The 13097-nt window shown below is 47.7% G+C and overlaps 8 protein-coding genes across 8 annotated transcripts; 4 read left to right on the top strand and 4 right to left on the bottom strand.

Annotated features, from left to right (window-relative positions):
• Window positions 1–1037: 1037 nt before the first annotated feature.
• LY89DRAFT_595077 (uncharacterized protein) lies at window positions 1038–1580 on the bottom strand (the record flags this gene model as incomplete). The annotated part of the gene is made up of 2 exons (XM_018209839.1): window positions 1038–1293; window positions 1378–1580. 2 exons carry the CDS (start codon window positions 1578–1580, stop codon window positions 1038–1040), a joined length of 459 nt encoding a protein of 152 aa, XP_018065717.1.
• Window positions 1581–1836: 256 nt separating this feature from the next.
• On the top strand, window positions 1837–2736 carry LY89DRAFT_243259 (cis-golgi transport protein particle complex subunit). The gene is made up of 3 exons (XM_018206135.1): window positions 1837–2014; window positions 2070–2192; window positions 2240–2736. Coding segments are annotated over exons 1-3 (456 nt in total). The 5' UTR covers window positions 1837–2012; the 3' UTR covers window positions 2571–2736.
• A 45-nt stretch (window positions 2737–2781) lies between these two features.
• LY89DRAFT_243240 (putative 26S proteasome non-ATPase regulatory subunit 4) lies at window positions 2782–3968 on the bottom strand. Its single transcript, XM_018206134.1, has 2 exons — window positions 3550–3968; window positions 2782–3499 (listed from the first exon to the last, which is right to left on the bottom strand). The coding sequence occupies exons 1-2, from the start codon at window positions 3838–3840 to the stop codon at window positions 2903–2905; spliced, it is 888 nt and encodes a 295-aa protein (XP_018065715.1). The 5' UTR covers window positions 3841–3968; the 3' UTR covers window positions 2782–2902.
• Window positions 3969–4079: 111 nt separating this feature from the next.
• LY89DRAFT_786968 (uncharacterized protein) lies at window positions 4080–5502 on the top strand. The gene is made up of 3 exons (XM_018223032.1): window positions 4080–4434; window positions 4487–4751; window positions 4800–5502. Exons 1-3 carry the CDS (start codon window positions 4221–4223, stop codon window positions 5401–5403), a joined length of 1083 nt encoding a protein of 360 aa, XP_018065714.1. The 5' UTR covers window positions 4080–4220; the 3' UTR covers window positions 5404–5502.
• A 1-nt stretch (window position 5503) lies between these two features.
• On the bottom strand, window positions 5504–6454 carry LY89DRAFT_625914 (density-regulated protein DRP1). The gene is made up of 5 exons (XM_018211089.1): window positions 6318–6454; window positions 6248–6267; window positions 6100–6187; window positions 5881–6041; window positions 5504–5806 (listed from the first exon to the last, which is right to left on the bottom strand). Exons 1-5 carry the CDS (start codon window positions 6382–6384, stop codon window positions 5549–5551), a joined length of 594 nt encoding a protein of 197 aa, XP_018065713.1. The 5' UTR covers window positions 6385–6454; the 3' UTR covers window positions 5504–5548.
• Window positions 6455–7315: 861 nt separating this feature from the next.
• On the bottom strand, window positions 7316–8863 carry LY89DRAFT_710399 (HET-domain-containing protein; the record flags this gene model as incomplete). Its single annotated transcript, XM_018217825.1, has 2 exons — window positions 7811–8863; window positions 7316–7353 (listed from the first exon to the last, which is right to left on the bottom strand). Exons 1-2 carry the CDS (start codon window positions 8544–8546, stop codon window positions 7316–7318), a joined length of 774 nt encoding a protein of 257 aa, XP_018065712.1. The 5' UTR covers window positions 8547–8863.
• A 198-nt stretch (window positions 8864–9061) lies between these two features.
• Window positions 9062–10563, top strand: LY89DRAFT_594936 (alcohol dehydrogenase; the record flags this gene model as incomplete). The annotated part of the gene is made up of 10 exons (XM_018209829.1): window positions 9062–9204; window positions 9270–9355; window positions 9422–9470; window positions 9534–9615; window positions 9666–9687; window positions 9744–9824; window positions 9873–10017; window positions 10072–10141; window positions 10198–10319; window positions 10356–10563. 10 exons carry the CDS (start codon window positions 9062–9064, stop codon window positions 10561–10563), a joined length of 1008 nt encoding a protein of 335 aa, XP_018065711.1.
• Window positions 10564–11773: 1210 nt separating this feature from the next.
• LY89DRAFT_243030 (uncharacterized protein) lies at window positions 11774–12784 on the top strand. Its single transcript, XM_018206133.1, has one exon. The coding sequence runs from the start codon at window positions 12090–12092 to the stop codon at window positions 12660–12662; it is 573 nt and encodes a 190-aa protein (XP_018065710.1). The 5' UTR covers window positions 11774–12089; the 3' UTR covers window positions 12663–12784.
• The last annotated feature ends 313 nt before the right edge of the window (window positions 12785–13097 follow it).

The raw sequence follows: 13097 nt of genomic DNA, 5'->3' as shown, positions 1-13097 counted from the left end.
TGAAGGGTAAGGAGGGCTATTTCTCTCCTAGGGGTCCGCCGAGTTTGTTTGTGGCGACGAGGGAGGTGTTGGATGGGAGTGGGAAGGAGGTTGTTTCTCCGATGAGTGCGGGGACGGAGAAGGAGAAGGAGGGGGTTTTGAGGTGGAGTGGGACGACTGCTAATGGGACGCCTGGGCCTGGGATGATGGGGAGGTTGGTCATAGGTGGTAGTGGAGAGGTGGTTAAGCGGGGAAGAGGGGATTTTACGCCGATGAGTGCTATGAGTGGGGTTAGTAGTGTTGATGTGGATGTCGAGAGGGAGTGGGGAAGTTGGGCTTTGAGGTAATGAGAGGCTAAGGGGAGAGATGATGATTATGATGACGGGAAGGGAGTTCAAGGAGGCAAGGACTTGTGCAACGATACCCATTTGCTTATGACTTAATGTCTTAATGATGTATGATATGAGAGAGCAAGGCGTTTGAGGAGTTGCTTTAGCTGAATGGAAAATTCCTGGAGCTGAGCGTAGAATAATCGAATTCTTTAATATTAAATGAATTGATTTTGGGTGACTTGCGATAGCTGTAGACTTCCTGGAGTTGAGTGCAGAATAATCAAAAGTCTTTAATATTAAATGGGTGGAATTTGTGAGACATTGAGATAGAGACTCCGGACTTACTTAATAGAAACTTCTCATCTCCTATGAATCCCCCCTCCACTCTTCATCGGGTTACTAGAATTTTGCAAACTTGATTAGCCACCAAGAGAACTGCAAACGCAACGAGAAGCAAAACCCAGATGAAAAATCTTGCATATGTCTACCCATATGCCCAGCCTAACAGCCTCTATCCAAGGCCCGTCCTCTGGCTCAAATTTCTCAATCTCACCCTCCACACCTCTCACTTCTCACCACCCCACCATCTAAACAACCAAATAAACGCCATCCCACCCGGAAGAGGATATCACGCCCGCCACGCCATGCCATGCAATCAATTTTACCCGTCCATCCATCCATCCATGGAGTCCCAAACGCCCAAATCAACCTCTCCTCTCCCCTCCCTCAATTCCCATACCCCATCAACTTCGTAATCTCATCCAACAGATCCTGCAACTCCTCATCGCCAATCTTATCCTGCAAACTCGGAATCAGGGTCTTTGCCTCCTCCGCCGTGTCGCAGCAGAGAGAACCGAGTTGCGCGCGCTCGAACTTGGCGAGTTCTTTGTGGGCGGAGAGCAGACGTTCCACGGCTTCGACGTTTTCTTTGCGTTTGAAGCGCGCGAAGTGGTCTAGGTAGTCGGTGGTTTTCATGAGCATTCTGGATAGCGGAGTCAATTAGCATTTGTCCTTCTTCTATCCATTTTCCAAGATTTAAAATGTATGGAGGTGGGAGGGGACATACTCAGTCTCATTAATATTCTTCTTATCCATTCTCCGCTTCGCGACAAGAGCGTTGATGACGAGCATAGCTTCACTGTGTGTCAAGGCGTCCACGTCCTGGAATTCTCCTAATTTGAGCTCAGCGGCTGCTTCCTCGTCGCCTTGTGGTGCTTCGCGGCTTCGTGATGTGGGCGCGGGGGCTGGAGCTCGACCTGGGGCTGCCATTTTGAGTTCGTATTGTGAAAGCCCTTTGCGTAGGAGGTGTTGTGGAGGAGGGTGGACGTCGCGCAAGCTTGGGGAAGCTCGAAAGACGGTCTTTAGGACGTGTGTGTGTATCACAAGTCGAAGCGATCGTGGAGATGTCGATTGTGAGGGAGAGGGCGTCGTGTGTTCGTGGTGGAAGTGTGTTGTAGTGGGGTGGTTGTCGCGTGAAGAAATTCAGAGGTTGAGCTTAATTTCCAAATCTGGGGAAGTTTGCCGAGACTGGACTTGAACACTAGACTTCACATATTGATGCGCCGGATCCCTTCATCACCAGAACTCGAAATTAATTGTTGCATTTATATGTCCTTGATACTCCATTGAAGGACCTTCAGCTCTGCGAACATTCTAGCCCCTGGAATCTCGAAGACAGTTGCCTTCCCAAAGAGCCTCAAAATGTACAATCTCCATCCATTCCCGCTCGAACAGCCAAACTGACAATTTACCACTCAGGGTCGTCTTCGCACTCATAATAATAAACAAAGCCGGAGGATTAATCTACCAACGCGACTTCGCAGAAGGACTCAACAAACTCTCCATAAACGACTACCTCGTCCTCGCCGGCACATTTCACGGGTACCCATCCTTTCCTCCCCTCCACCACCCATCTAACACCCCCCCAGAGTCCACGCAATAACAACCCGCCTCAACCCGCTCCACCAACACAACCTCCCTCCCTCCACCTCCGACGTACGACCCGACCCTCCTTCAGGAATCGAAGTCCTGGAGACAGAGAACTTCCGCCTACAATGCTTCTCGACTTTGACCGGGACGAAGTTTCTGCTGTTTACGGAACCGCAGCAGCCGAATGTTGATAAGATCGTTGGGAGGATATACGAGTTGTATTCTGATTATGTGATGAAGAATCCGTTTTATCAGTTGGAGATGCCGGTGAGGTGTGAGAGTTTTGATAGGAAATTGGTGCAGTATGTTAGGCCGTTGAATAGTAGGTGAGGGAATGGAGATAGGATGGAATATGGGTATAAGAGAATACTGGCTGGGCGTGGAGAAAGGTCTGGTCAAGCTATAGACTTGGAGAGGCATGCTATGACAGAGGATCAACGAGCAGAAGGCCAAGCGCAACCTTCGGAATAGAAGGCAGAGGGAATGCTGCTCAGAGAAAAATATGACCCAAAAGCAGAAAGAAGTGTAAGGTCTCACGACAGAAAGATTCTGGAATGAAATCTGGCAGTAGATGTTCACAAGCCATCATTCTATGGCTCATCTAGTGGTACACATACAGTCCCAACGCCAGGAGCAATGCAGATCATACCCGCAACTCCAATCTATGCCGTGTCCATCTTATCTGCATCATCGTCGTCCTTCTTGTCCCCACTTGGTTCACCATCCTTCCCCAACAGCGGTGCCTTCTCTCCTTGCTCGTCTTCTTCCTTGATATTCTCCAGCTTCGCCTTATCTTCCTGTTCCTTCTTCTCCTTCTCGGCCTTGTCTACTCTCGCCTTCTCCTCTTCCATACTCATTCTCAACGCAAGAGCCAATTCTGGGTCAACAGAAGGATCAATGCCAAACTCGAAGCCATCCCCACCACTTGCACCTTCTGCTCCACCTCCAGCACCGGCCCCTGATCCATCACCGTTCAATATGGGTGTGGTAATGAGCTGGTCGGACAACAAACCAGGTCCTGGGTGAATAACAACCATATGTGATCCTTCCGCACTCTTAACATTCTCGTTGAAGGCCGTGAGCTTGTTTGTTGTATCGTCATCCACCTGCCCGAATGCCACGAAATCGATATTGATATTATTCTTCTTCATCTTTTTCGCTAGCTTCACCAGAGTCTTGTCATCTTCGGCGATCGGGCTGCAAGTAAAGACGACAATACGCTGGCGTTGAGATTTGTTCTGTCGGTGCTTGAGAGCTAGCTATTTGAATGTCAGCGCAAATATCTCAGAGTAGGAAATGGTCTGCATACACCTGCAATCTGAATTCCTGTAGCCAAATGACTGCTTCCTCTAATCTTGCTCTTCGTACGATGTAATCCGGATAGAATCTTGCCATGATCCGTCGTTAATGTCACCAAAACTTCTGGTCCTTTGCCACCCATACTCATCAGACCGACTGAGGATTCGGGATTGCCTTGCGTAATGGCTGCGAAGATCAGAGAAACGGCATCGCTTTGTGCTTCGTATCGAGTGGGTGTATAGTCGCCATTTCGACTGCTTTCACTGTTGTCCACCACTACCATTACTGCTTCGAGAACCATCTTGATGTATGTGCCTCTGAGGAGGGCTTGATGGGGATATGCGGGATTTCGAGAAGGATGGAGAGGTTGGATCGAGTTGCGGTGGTTTGGAAGTTGAAGTTGTTGAAGTCGATGATTTGGTTCGGTGAGGCTCAAGGTAGCTGTGGATGCGCGTACCCTGGAGCTTTAGCGTCATTTGGCGCTAACGCCTAATCAAGCGAAGGCCGCTTCCCGTATAGTTTGTTTACTTTCAACATTCACGACTTCAGCAGAGAAGAACTTCAGAATACCACGCGAAAGCAAATAATCGACGTAGGAATCGAACTCAAAGTATCCCTCGACTTTCATCCGGGGTTTCGACTCAAAGATTAGCATTAATCCAACCTTGTAAACACCACAACATGGCTCCGACGCGTTCCAAGAAGCAACGCAAGTCTACAGAATCAGCAGGTTCTGTTGATATACAGAGCTTTCCAGCTCCTCCACAGATGGTACCAACGAAGATGCGCAGTCCTGCGACAACCCCTCCGAACAATAGAAGTCCCATTAGGAAGCCAAAGATGGGCATCACAGCCGCACAGAGGCAGGCTCTGATTGATAACCTGCAGTTGGAGAGTATGAGGACCCTTTACATGTTAAGATCTGCCACTGACCCTGTTTACAATAGTCACCGAACGTGCCAGAAAGCTTAGAGCACAATATACGATGCAAGCACAACAGTTAAAGACGCGTATTGAGATACGAGTCAACAGAATTCCGGTCGCATTGAGGAAGGCAAAGATGGGAGATCTGTTATTGAAATATAGCGAAACTGCTTCCAAGCCAGCAGCTTCGACATACAAAGTACACTCTCCAGCCAAGAATCTTTTGCAGGCAGAGCAGAGTCGATCACGAGCCAGCCCATCACCGAATCGTGGCACAAAGCGATTGAGGTAGACATCTATTCTTCCCACCCGATAATCCGTGCTAACTTAATGTAGTGTTGATATGGACAAGGAGAATGAAGATATCGAGAACCCCAAGAAGAGAACACGAGCAGCACCTGTCCCACCAGCACGTACAACCTCTCGAGCGAAGATCGCACCCTCACAAGTTCTCTCTCCACGATCAGCAAATTCACGTACATTGCCTCGTTCACCAATTGCTCGACCGATATCTCCTCAAAAGTCATTCCTTGCACGACCAGTCTCTCCATTGAAACCAGTAGCCCCGGCACCAGCTGGAGGAGCGGCAGGAATACTTACGAATATGGTCGAGAAAGCAAAGACAACTAGGGCCACAGTGTCACGAAAGGTCACAGCAGAGAGTAGTACAACAGGAGCAGGAAGAGGTAGAAGAGCAGCACCACCAGCATCTGCTCCTAAAATTGGAAAAGGCCGAGCAAGCACAATCAGTGAAAGTAGTGATTCAAGTAGCACCACTGTGGTTAGGAAGCCCGTGCCAGCGAAGAAGGCGCCAGCAAAGAAGACGATGATGAGCACGATCAAGGGGATGGGAAGTCAAAAGAAGATGCCTGCAGCTGCAAAGAGTACAGCTTCAGCGGCACCTGTATCGACTGGAAGAGTACTTAGGAAGAGAAATTGAGATGCGTTCTGTGATTTGATACTGTTGGATTTTGTAGATTAGCGTTTGGCGTTGCGGACTTGTGGGAATACGAAACGTATATGAACTCAACGCAAATGGTATCAAATTTCATTTCCAGACCATTGACACTAATACCCTAAACCGTCTAGCCTCCAGCTCCACTCCCTTTCTTCTTCTTATCCTCCACAAGCTCAATATTATCCTCAGGAATCACAGGAAATTTCTCCAAAAAGAACTCCTCAATCTCCTCACTAACATCACCCTGAACCACAATCTCTTCCCCGCCACTCGGTACTTTCGTAACCGATGCCCCGGTAGCAAATTTCTTCCCCAGATCCTTGGCCACTTTCTTGTTCTCCAGCCCGAAATTCTCGAGTCCTGTTACCGTCGTGACGAACTTTCTCTAGAGGGGGAGACTGTGTCAGCTTTCCGAAACCAAAAGCCAATGTAAAGAGACGATAGAGGAGCGAGACACACCTTATTCCTCTCCACCCTCTTAATAATAACCTTACTGCTAGCAATCGTAGCAGCCTGTTTAGCCTCCGCCGCTTCTGCTTTCAGCGCTTTCTTATGGGCGTCTTTCTCAGCTCGTTTCTGGGCGTCGAGGGATAGGGAACTGGTTGCTGCTGCGAGGGCGTCTGCGAGTCTCCACATTAGCATGTGTGAAGAGGGAGAACAGGAGGAGGGGAGACAGACCTTCGGACCATAAGCGCTCGTACATGGTGGAGTTGTTCTTCTTGAGCCATTCTTGGCATTTCTTTACTGTGCCGCCGAATTCGCAGTACTACTTCCGGGTGAGCTGTCAGTTTCTGGGTGCGTGGGAGGTTGGTGGAGGGATGTGTACCTCTGGTGGTAGTGTGCAGACTGGAGGGGTGGTTAGTATGGTCTTGAGATGTGGTGGGGTGAAGATATACCTCCGCAATAGACTACATGTCTGGATTGTGGTTCGTGGGACGCATCGGCTGCTTCGACGTCTGCCATGATGTGGAGTAATTTGGGATGTTGGGTGTATTGTTTGTAGAGGGATGAGCGTGGTTGTATTTGGCAGATGTCGCAGAGTTGTGGAGGGGAAATCGAGGGAGAGGCAAATGGAGGGGCAGGTGCGCTAGCGGCCGCCTCAAGAATTAGAGTAACAAACCTCTTTTCCTCTTGTTTAGAATATTACCTAGAATTTGTATAATGAAATCTGATTTACAATTTATCTAGTCACATCACTCGTTCAAGATTCATTATGGTTCGAATTTAGTGAGCATGGAACTGTAGTGAGAATTGCATATTTATCCTCGATTAAGCATCCACCAGTTCCAAACATACCCAGATAGGTAGACAACTTAAAGAATCTTGAGAACTGAGTTGACGATTCGACTACTTCTTGCAGTTCTGCTTCAACAGTGATTGGGTTCCTTGAACGATTGGTCGACTCCTCAAGGGCGCCCTTGGAGCAGCTTGGTGATCTCAAGCTTGGGCAGAGTCATCCGTCGCCATGACTATTGCTGGCCAGGGCATAGATCCTTGAGGGTCAACCACAATTTTGATCTTGTGGATAAGTGGCCGATCTCGTGTATCCAGGGTGACTGTCGCTGATTTACCCGATGCCAACAGAATGGAAAGTTTGTCGACGCCTCTGTGGGATTTTTGCCTATCCTCCCATCTACCCCACTGATCTGGTGGACAATCCTTGATGGGCATAACATTGAGCCCAAACAATTCCTCATCATTACTATAGTCGATCAGGATTCTCTCTGGGGCATGATCCTGCTTTGTGATCTGTTCCTCCCAGAGACGAATTTCCCAGTGATGCATCCTTGGTGTGGACATCACGAGGTCAGGAGGTAAGCGTACATGGTACCTTATCACAGATGATTGTTCAACCCGAGGTGCTGATGGAATGCAATCAACTACGAATCCGTGTTCAGCGCTGAAGCAAAGTCAAATTCGATTGCATGCGCCCTTCGATCGCCATCTTCTTTACCATATCCCTTGATGTAGATGATTTTTCGGAAAGCGCCTGCCGGAGTTGCCGTGTTATAGACACCCGGATCTATATGCACTAAGCCAGAGCGTTTTGAGGAAAATGATGGAATTGCACCGCCGTCCCTACAGTATCGATCTTCGTGGGTTGAAGCTCGCCTCACGTACACTGCCAAAGGCTTATCCAAAGATGTGTTCTTGCCCTTCTGACAGCAATTGAGAAGTGCCAGCTCGGGGGCAGAGCCATTATCTGACTTGTCCTGACTGCTTAAAAGCTGGGTCCAAACTTGTCCGGAGCCGCTAGAAGCGGGAAGGAGGAAGGTATCAAGACGAATGCCCTTGTTTGTCATTGCATATGGGCTCCGGTGATAATACGTTGCAGGAACAATCCGGCTGCATCCCTTAAAATGAATAGGATGAGACGCTAAAAAGTAACCAGCTGTGTCCCACAGAAGGTCCTCTTTCCAGGCAAATATTGACTCGTCGTCTGACACCTCCAATATCTCAAGCTGTAATCTTCGGAAAGCATTATCTCCTTCTCCATAGAGCGGAGGCATATTGACACCAAAGAGACCCATTAAACAATAGGCTTGGTCTTCAACTCTCGTTGTCACTCGCTCAGCCGCCCATGACATTTTTTGAGCAATTGAAGCTCTGTTGAAATTGAGAAGGTGTGTAATGCCAGTGATTTGCTCAATCAATGGTCTTAGCTGTAGTTTCGTTCCGATCTCTGTCCACGTGATATCGAAGAATATAATCGTGTGAGGGGCCAACAGCTCCTGCAATGTCCATCCGCGGGTAAACCATCGGCTCCTCCGAAACATTGAGGATAAGGAGGTTGAGTCAAATCCATTGATTAGAACATCCGATAGGTATGCATAACACACTTCAGCATTTTTATACCATTTAAACATAGAATTGATAGCCTCCGAAAGCTCAGCACTACTGGATTTGTCGATGCAACAAGTATCGATCCAAGCATATTTCAAGCCGTCCTCCCGTGCTCGTTGACAGCAACCAGTAATTTTAAAGCTGTTGGCAGCCCCCTCTGCTATCATGTCCTGAAAGGTAACCTCTTCTTCCTCCCATCGATGTGAGAGAATCGCGTATGGCGGAATCTTTCTGTCAAAGTACTCCTCAAGCTGAAGAGTCGTCGTGTTAATAAGGCGCATGCTGGCTATGACACAGCCTTGCTAGTCAACCCAGCTGCGCTATACACCTGTATCTCGAATTGCGGATGAAAAGAGCTGTCCCGTCCTTGGACGTATGTCCGGATGATTGTAATCAAATAGGTTGGTAGGAAGATTGATGATCTATTAGCTAGCAAGAAGTGCTGGCGTTGGAAGTTCCCGGCAAGTACTCTGAGGTGCAAGGCAACAGCAGGACTTGAGGGAACGTCATTGAACGCTAGCCGAAAGAGCAGCAAGTATCCTAACGGTACCAATCTAATGAGCCAGTAGTATCTTGATACGGTGCTTGGATTCCTTTGGGGACACAGCATGAAATGTGAATCAGCCTGGGACTGACGATTGTCGAAAATGGTTCCGACATTACCCCGCATTTCCGGACCCCATACTCGTCCTTTATCCTTTCTATCCCCGATCCCCAAAATCATTTCTCGACATACATTTCGACTCCCTTAAGTCTTTTTTTCTTTCTAGCTCATCCTCTTATTCGACGAATTGATATGGCCACACAGACGAAACTCCAGACAGGCGCATGGCTCGAAACCCCTGGGCCAAATGCTCGAGTCGTGATTCGCAACGATCTTCCCATTCCATCGCCGTCAAAAGGCGAGGTACTGGTGAAGCTTGAGTGTACTGGAGTTTGGTAAGTTACCTCTAAGCCTCTAGAAAATGTTTTGTGAGTCTTGGACTGAGAATGAATACATCAAGCCATTCTGATGTATATGGCATTACCGGTCAGACATCGAGGAGCACTAATATCATGGGTCATGAAGGAATTGGTCGGATTGTGGAAGGTAAAGAGCATCTTTTATATTCGATATTCATTATCTTCAAAACTTATGCTTCTTCCTTCCCATTAGTCGGACCAGGCGCTTCACAAGATCTTCTACAAAAACGTGTTGGTGTCAAGTATGTTTGTATTACTACTAATCCTACCCTTTTTACAGAGATTGGGAGACTGACGGAGTTCAGGTGGCTATATAGCTATTGCAACGAATGTGAAATATGTGAAGTGAATGTGACGGCCTGTCCAAATCAGCACAACTCTGGCAGGGTATGTGATTATGGCCAGTATCCACTTCTCGCTCACTGACAATGAATCAGGACGTTCCAGGTACTTTTCAGCGTAAGTAAAATTTTTCAAATCCGCTCTTGGTCTGAATCCTCATTGATCTAAACTAGAATATGTTGTGTCGCCCATTGAGCCTCTGACTATGATACCTGACACTCTCGATTCTGCTATGGCAGCTCCTTTGTTATGCGGTAAGCACTTTCCAAAAAGAATTTAACTTCCCAACTGACCAATCTCAGCTGGTATCTCGATTTACTCAGCTATCATGAAACTGGATCTTAAATCCGGGCAATGGCTTGTGATCCTTGGCGCTGGTGGAGGATTGGGACATATCGGAGTTCAGATCGCGCAGAGGAAAGGCTCAAAGGTCATTGCCGTAGACACGTAAGTCATCAATCTCGAGCTCAAGTACTTTCAACTAAGTGACATGTGATTCAGCGGAGAGGAGAAACGGAAATTATGTATGGATCTTGGAGCAACGTGTTTCCTAGACTTCAAAACGGACGATGTAAGTTGTTGCAATGGTACCGTTATTTACGATGACCAAAGCGCTGACATAGGAAGGTCACTACTGAAGTCAAAAAACTAACAAATGGTTACGGAGCACACGGTGCCGTCTGTTTATCAGGAATACGAGCAGGATACGAGTTGGCTCTGTCAGTTCTCCGCAACTTGAGTTCACTTGTGTGTATTGGTCTAGCAACCGAAGATTTACCAATCAGTCCTTATAAAATGGCTGTGCATGGTTTCACGATAATTGGCTCTTCTGTTGGGACGAAGGCCCAATTAGATGAGCTATTGCAAATGGCTGTGAGAGGGGAAATCACTACTATCACGAAAGTCCACGAATTTGAGGAGCTGGATGATTTGTTGGAGAAGTTGAAGAGAAATCAGATCTCTGGAAGAGTGGTTGTGAAGATTCCGCAGTAGAGTTGTATAATTTGCAACTTAGTTTCTGGGTAAAGTTCTAATTGCTGATTTCTCTCTAGAATTTGCGACGATTCACTGTAAAGTCAGATCTACATAATTTAGAAGAGTTTTGGGCTATTTTTGCTCTATCAGCAAAGTTACGAGCAATTATTTTTCTGCACGAAATCATCAATGTTCATGGAAGCTCTGAGACATGCCAATCAATTGATAATTTTCTGCTCCAATTCTGGCATCTTTTCACAAACATGAGCAGGATCGAGAGAGAGATCTCTGTTGTTCGGAGCACGAGAATTCAAGGATACATCGACTTGTTCTCACGGCGTGCAACAACCACGAGGCAACTTTGACTAACAGGACCACCAAGTGGGTTTGGTCGTGCCAACAAACCTAAATGATGGGCCGATCTGTCAGCAGCAGGTCGATTCCCGATGCTGTGCAACAAGCGAACGCAGGTACGAGGCAGGATTGTGGATCTTGAGGGGCAGAGCGCAAGTCAAAAACTCTCCTAGGTTGTGATAGATCGTCAGATACAGTATATGTACTCCAGTGCGCTTTCTCGGAGGAGAGGAAGATGTCGTGGGTACAGCTATGCTTTGAAGAGTTCAGCTTACATATTCGAGGTCCACGAGTTGCCAGTGATCATGGTAAGTACCGATCTGGAAGCTTTGCATGTCTATCCCTCGAATAGAGCACAGAAGTCGGAAGTCTCAGATGAGGATCTTCGAGACGAGCTCAGCTTACACACTTGGTGGTACCTTGTATCTTCGTTCAAGAACAACATCTCTTATAAGTACCTTGTGATCATGACCATCTTGATGCTTCCGGTCTTTATGTTATAGATCTACACTTCTCGTGCAAAAGAGTTCCTCTTTTTCCATCAACATGTATCTACGATCCGCGTTCGTTCTGTTTGGTCTACATACCTTGACTGAAGGTGTAGTGTAAGTGATCTACACTCAATCATATGTGTTATCAAGATAAGTGCTGATAATATGATAGCATCAGGGCTCCAAATCCATCTGGTGCCGCTGCATCTAGTTCATCCCCTATAGCTGCTCAAACAACAGCTGCTGCTTCATCTGAGGGGTTCTTTGCTGTCAGTATCTTGTCTTTTCATTCCCTTGCCATCCATACGTCCATTTCGTGGCAGTTGCTGACATCAACAGGGTGCTGTAGAGACAAATGGTGCTGCTTTCACTTCATTACTTGCAGCAGAGCTTTCTGCTTTAGCTGCGGAGACTGGAGCAGCTTTGAGCGGAGCAGCTTCCAGTGGAGCTGCATCGTCTGCTGCACTGTCCAGCGGAGCCGTCTCAACTGCAGCAGCAACAAGTGCAGCAGCGACATCAGCAGCCTTCACAACACAAGCAGCTGCTAGCACCACAACACGTAAGCCTCCCAATCCACCAACGTACCACCCACTAACCTCTCTAGCCCTCCTTCCACCAGGAGCAACCCTCTCTCCACTATTCAACATCTTCCTTATTCCTTCCCAATTCACACCCTTCGAGTACACCTTCAATACCGGCATGTTCGGCGGTTGGGGAAATCCCGCTTACCTCGACTCTACAGGAAACGCCGTCGTCGCAAGCATCTTCTCAGATGGGACGATACCCTACACGGTCGGTACATATGCCATCATGAACCCGGGTGGATATCTCGTGTCCGTGGATCCGAAAACATCTCTTCCTATTAATGGAGGACAATCGTTCTTCGCGGATACATCTGCTGAGCTGAATGATGGGACTTATCCCGATTATCTGGATTTCGAGAATACGTACGATGATGCCACCGGCGGAGACGCGAGCGGAGCATGGAGTATAAATTTCGCTGGGCCGTTACCGGGTGGAGATGGGTTTTTGTCTGGGATTGGAGATCCGGCTTATACGGTTCAGCTGTCTAACAGTGGGTTGCAAAGTGGGGTTGCGAGGTTGTGTGCTGTGACGACTGCTAGTAGTGATGGAAGAGGGGGGCTATCGTTTGAGGACGGGCAGCCGCTTCAGATCGCGGGGTATACGGGGGCTTTTGGGACAGGTTGTACGGAGGTAAATATGTATGCTAAAGCTATTGATGGAGGGGATTTGGTTCCCAATACTTCGTGACGAGTTTCATAGGTGGAATGCCAGGATGGCGAGAAATTCGTGCTGTGGTAGTGGTTTAGTAAAGTCTTCGGTGTGCGGGTTGAGGATTTTCTTTTGCACTAACAAATAATTTCTACTTCTCAATCTCTCCATCCTTTGTCTCCTTTCAAAGAACACTTTGAATCCCATAATCAACAACCCTTCCAATATCCCAGCTTCGGCTTCGTGTTTTACGTACAATGGTTGTACAAATCTTCAGCCTAAAGAAATCCCTGACCCGGAGATGACCAAATCCGGGGACCTTGCATCTCGTTGATACCATGACCATGATGTCGGGACACATGTGCTCTATTTGGTACACCACTCAGAACCGCAGTATGACGGTATACCATGCACAGGAAAAAAGATCAACAGGAACATCGCCGACGATAGCCTCACAGCAAATGCAGGAGGCAG

The sequence above is a fragment of the Mollisia scopiformis genome (genome assembly GCF_001500285.1).
Source record: "Mollisia scopiformis unplaced genomic scaffold LY89scaffold_24, whole genome shotgun sequence".
NCBI lineage: Eukaryota > Fungi > Ascomycota > Leotiomycetes > Helotiales > Mollisiaceae > Mollisia > Mollisia scopiformis.
This window is presented reverse-complemented; position numbering and strand designations above follow the sequence as displayed.

What these genes read in the sequence shown, in the direction of transcription:
- LY89DRAFT_243259 (XM_018206135.1), top strand. An exon ending in CTCGCCGGCACATTTCACGG is followed by an intron (nt 2,193 to 2,239) that starts GTACCCATCCTT and finishes ACACCCCCCCAG; the next exon opens with AGTCCACGCAATAACAACCC.
- LY89DRAFT_243240 (XM_018206134.1), bottom strand. Translation starts at nt 3,840, where the DNA reads ATGGTTCTCGAAGCAGTAATGGTAGTGGTGGACAACAGTGAAAGCAGT. An exon ending in CAGGAATTCAGATTGCAGGT is followed by an intron (nt 3,500 to 3,549) that starts GTATGCAGACCA and finishes ACATTCAAATAG; the next exon opens with CTAGCTCTCAAGCACCGACA.
- LY89DRAFT_786968 (XM_018223032.1), top strand. Translation starts at nt 4,221, where the DNA reads ATGGCTCCGACGCGTTCCAAGAAGCAACGCAAGTCTACAGAATCAGCA. An exon ending in TGATAACCTGCAGTTGGAGA is followed by an intron (nt 4,435 to 4,486) that starts GTATGAGGACCC and finishes TGTTTACAATAG; the next exon opens with TCACCGAACGTGCCAGAAAG. An exon ending in CGTGGCACAAAGCGATTGAG is followed by an intron (nt 4,752 to 4,799) that starts GTAGACATCTAT and finishes AACTTAATGTAG; the next exon opens with TGTTGATATGGACAAGGAGA.
- LY89DRAFT_625914 (XM_018211089.1), bottom strand. Translation starts at nt 6,384, where the DNA reads ATGGCAGACGTCGAAGCAGCCGATGCGTCCCACGAACCACAATCCAGA. An exon ending in CGAGCGCTTATGGTCCGAAG is followed by an intron (nt 6,042 to 6,099) that starts GTCTGTCTCCCC and finishes GGAGACTCGCAG; the next exon opens with ACGCCCTCGCAGCAGCAACC. An exon ending in AGAGGGTGGAGAGGAATAAG is followed by an intron (nt 5,807 to 5,880) that starts GTGTGTCTCGCT and finishes CTCCCCCTCTAG; the next exon opens with AGAAAGTTCGTCACGACGGT.
- LY89DRAFT_243030 (XM_018206133.1), top strand. Translation starts at nt 12,090, where the DNA reads ATGTTCGGCGGTTGGGGAAATCCCGCTTACCTCGACTCTACAGGAAAC.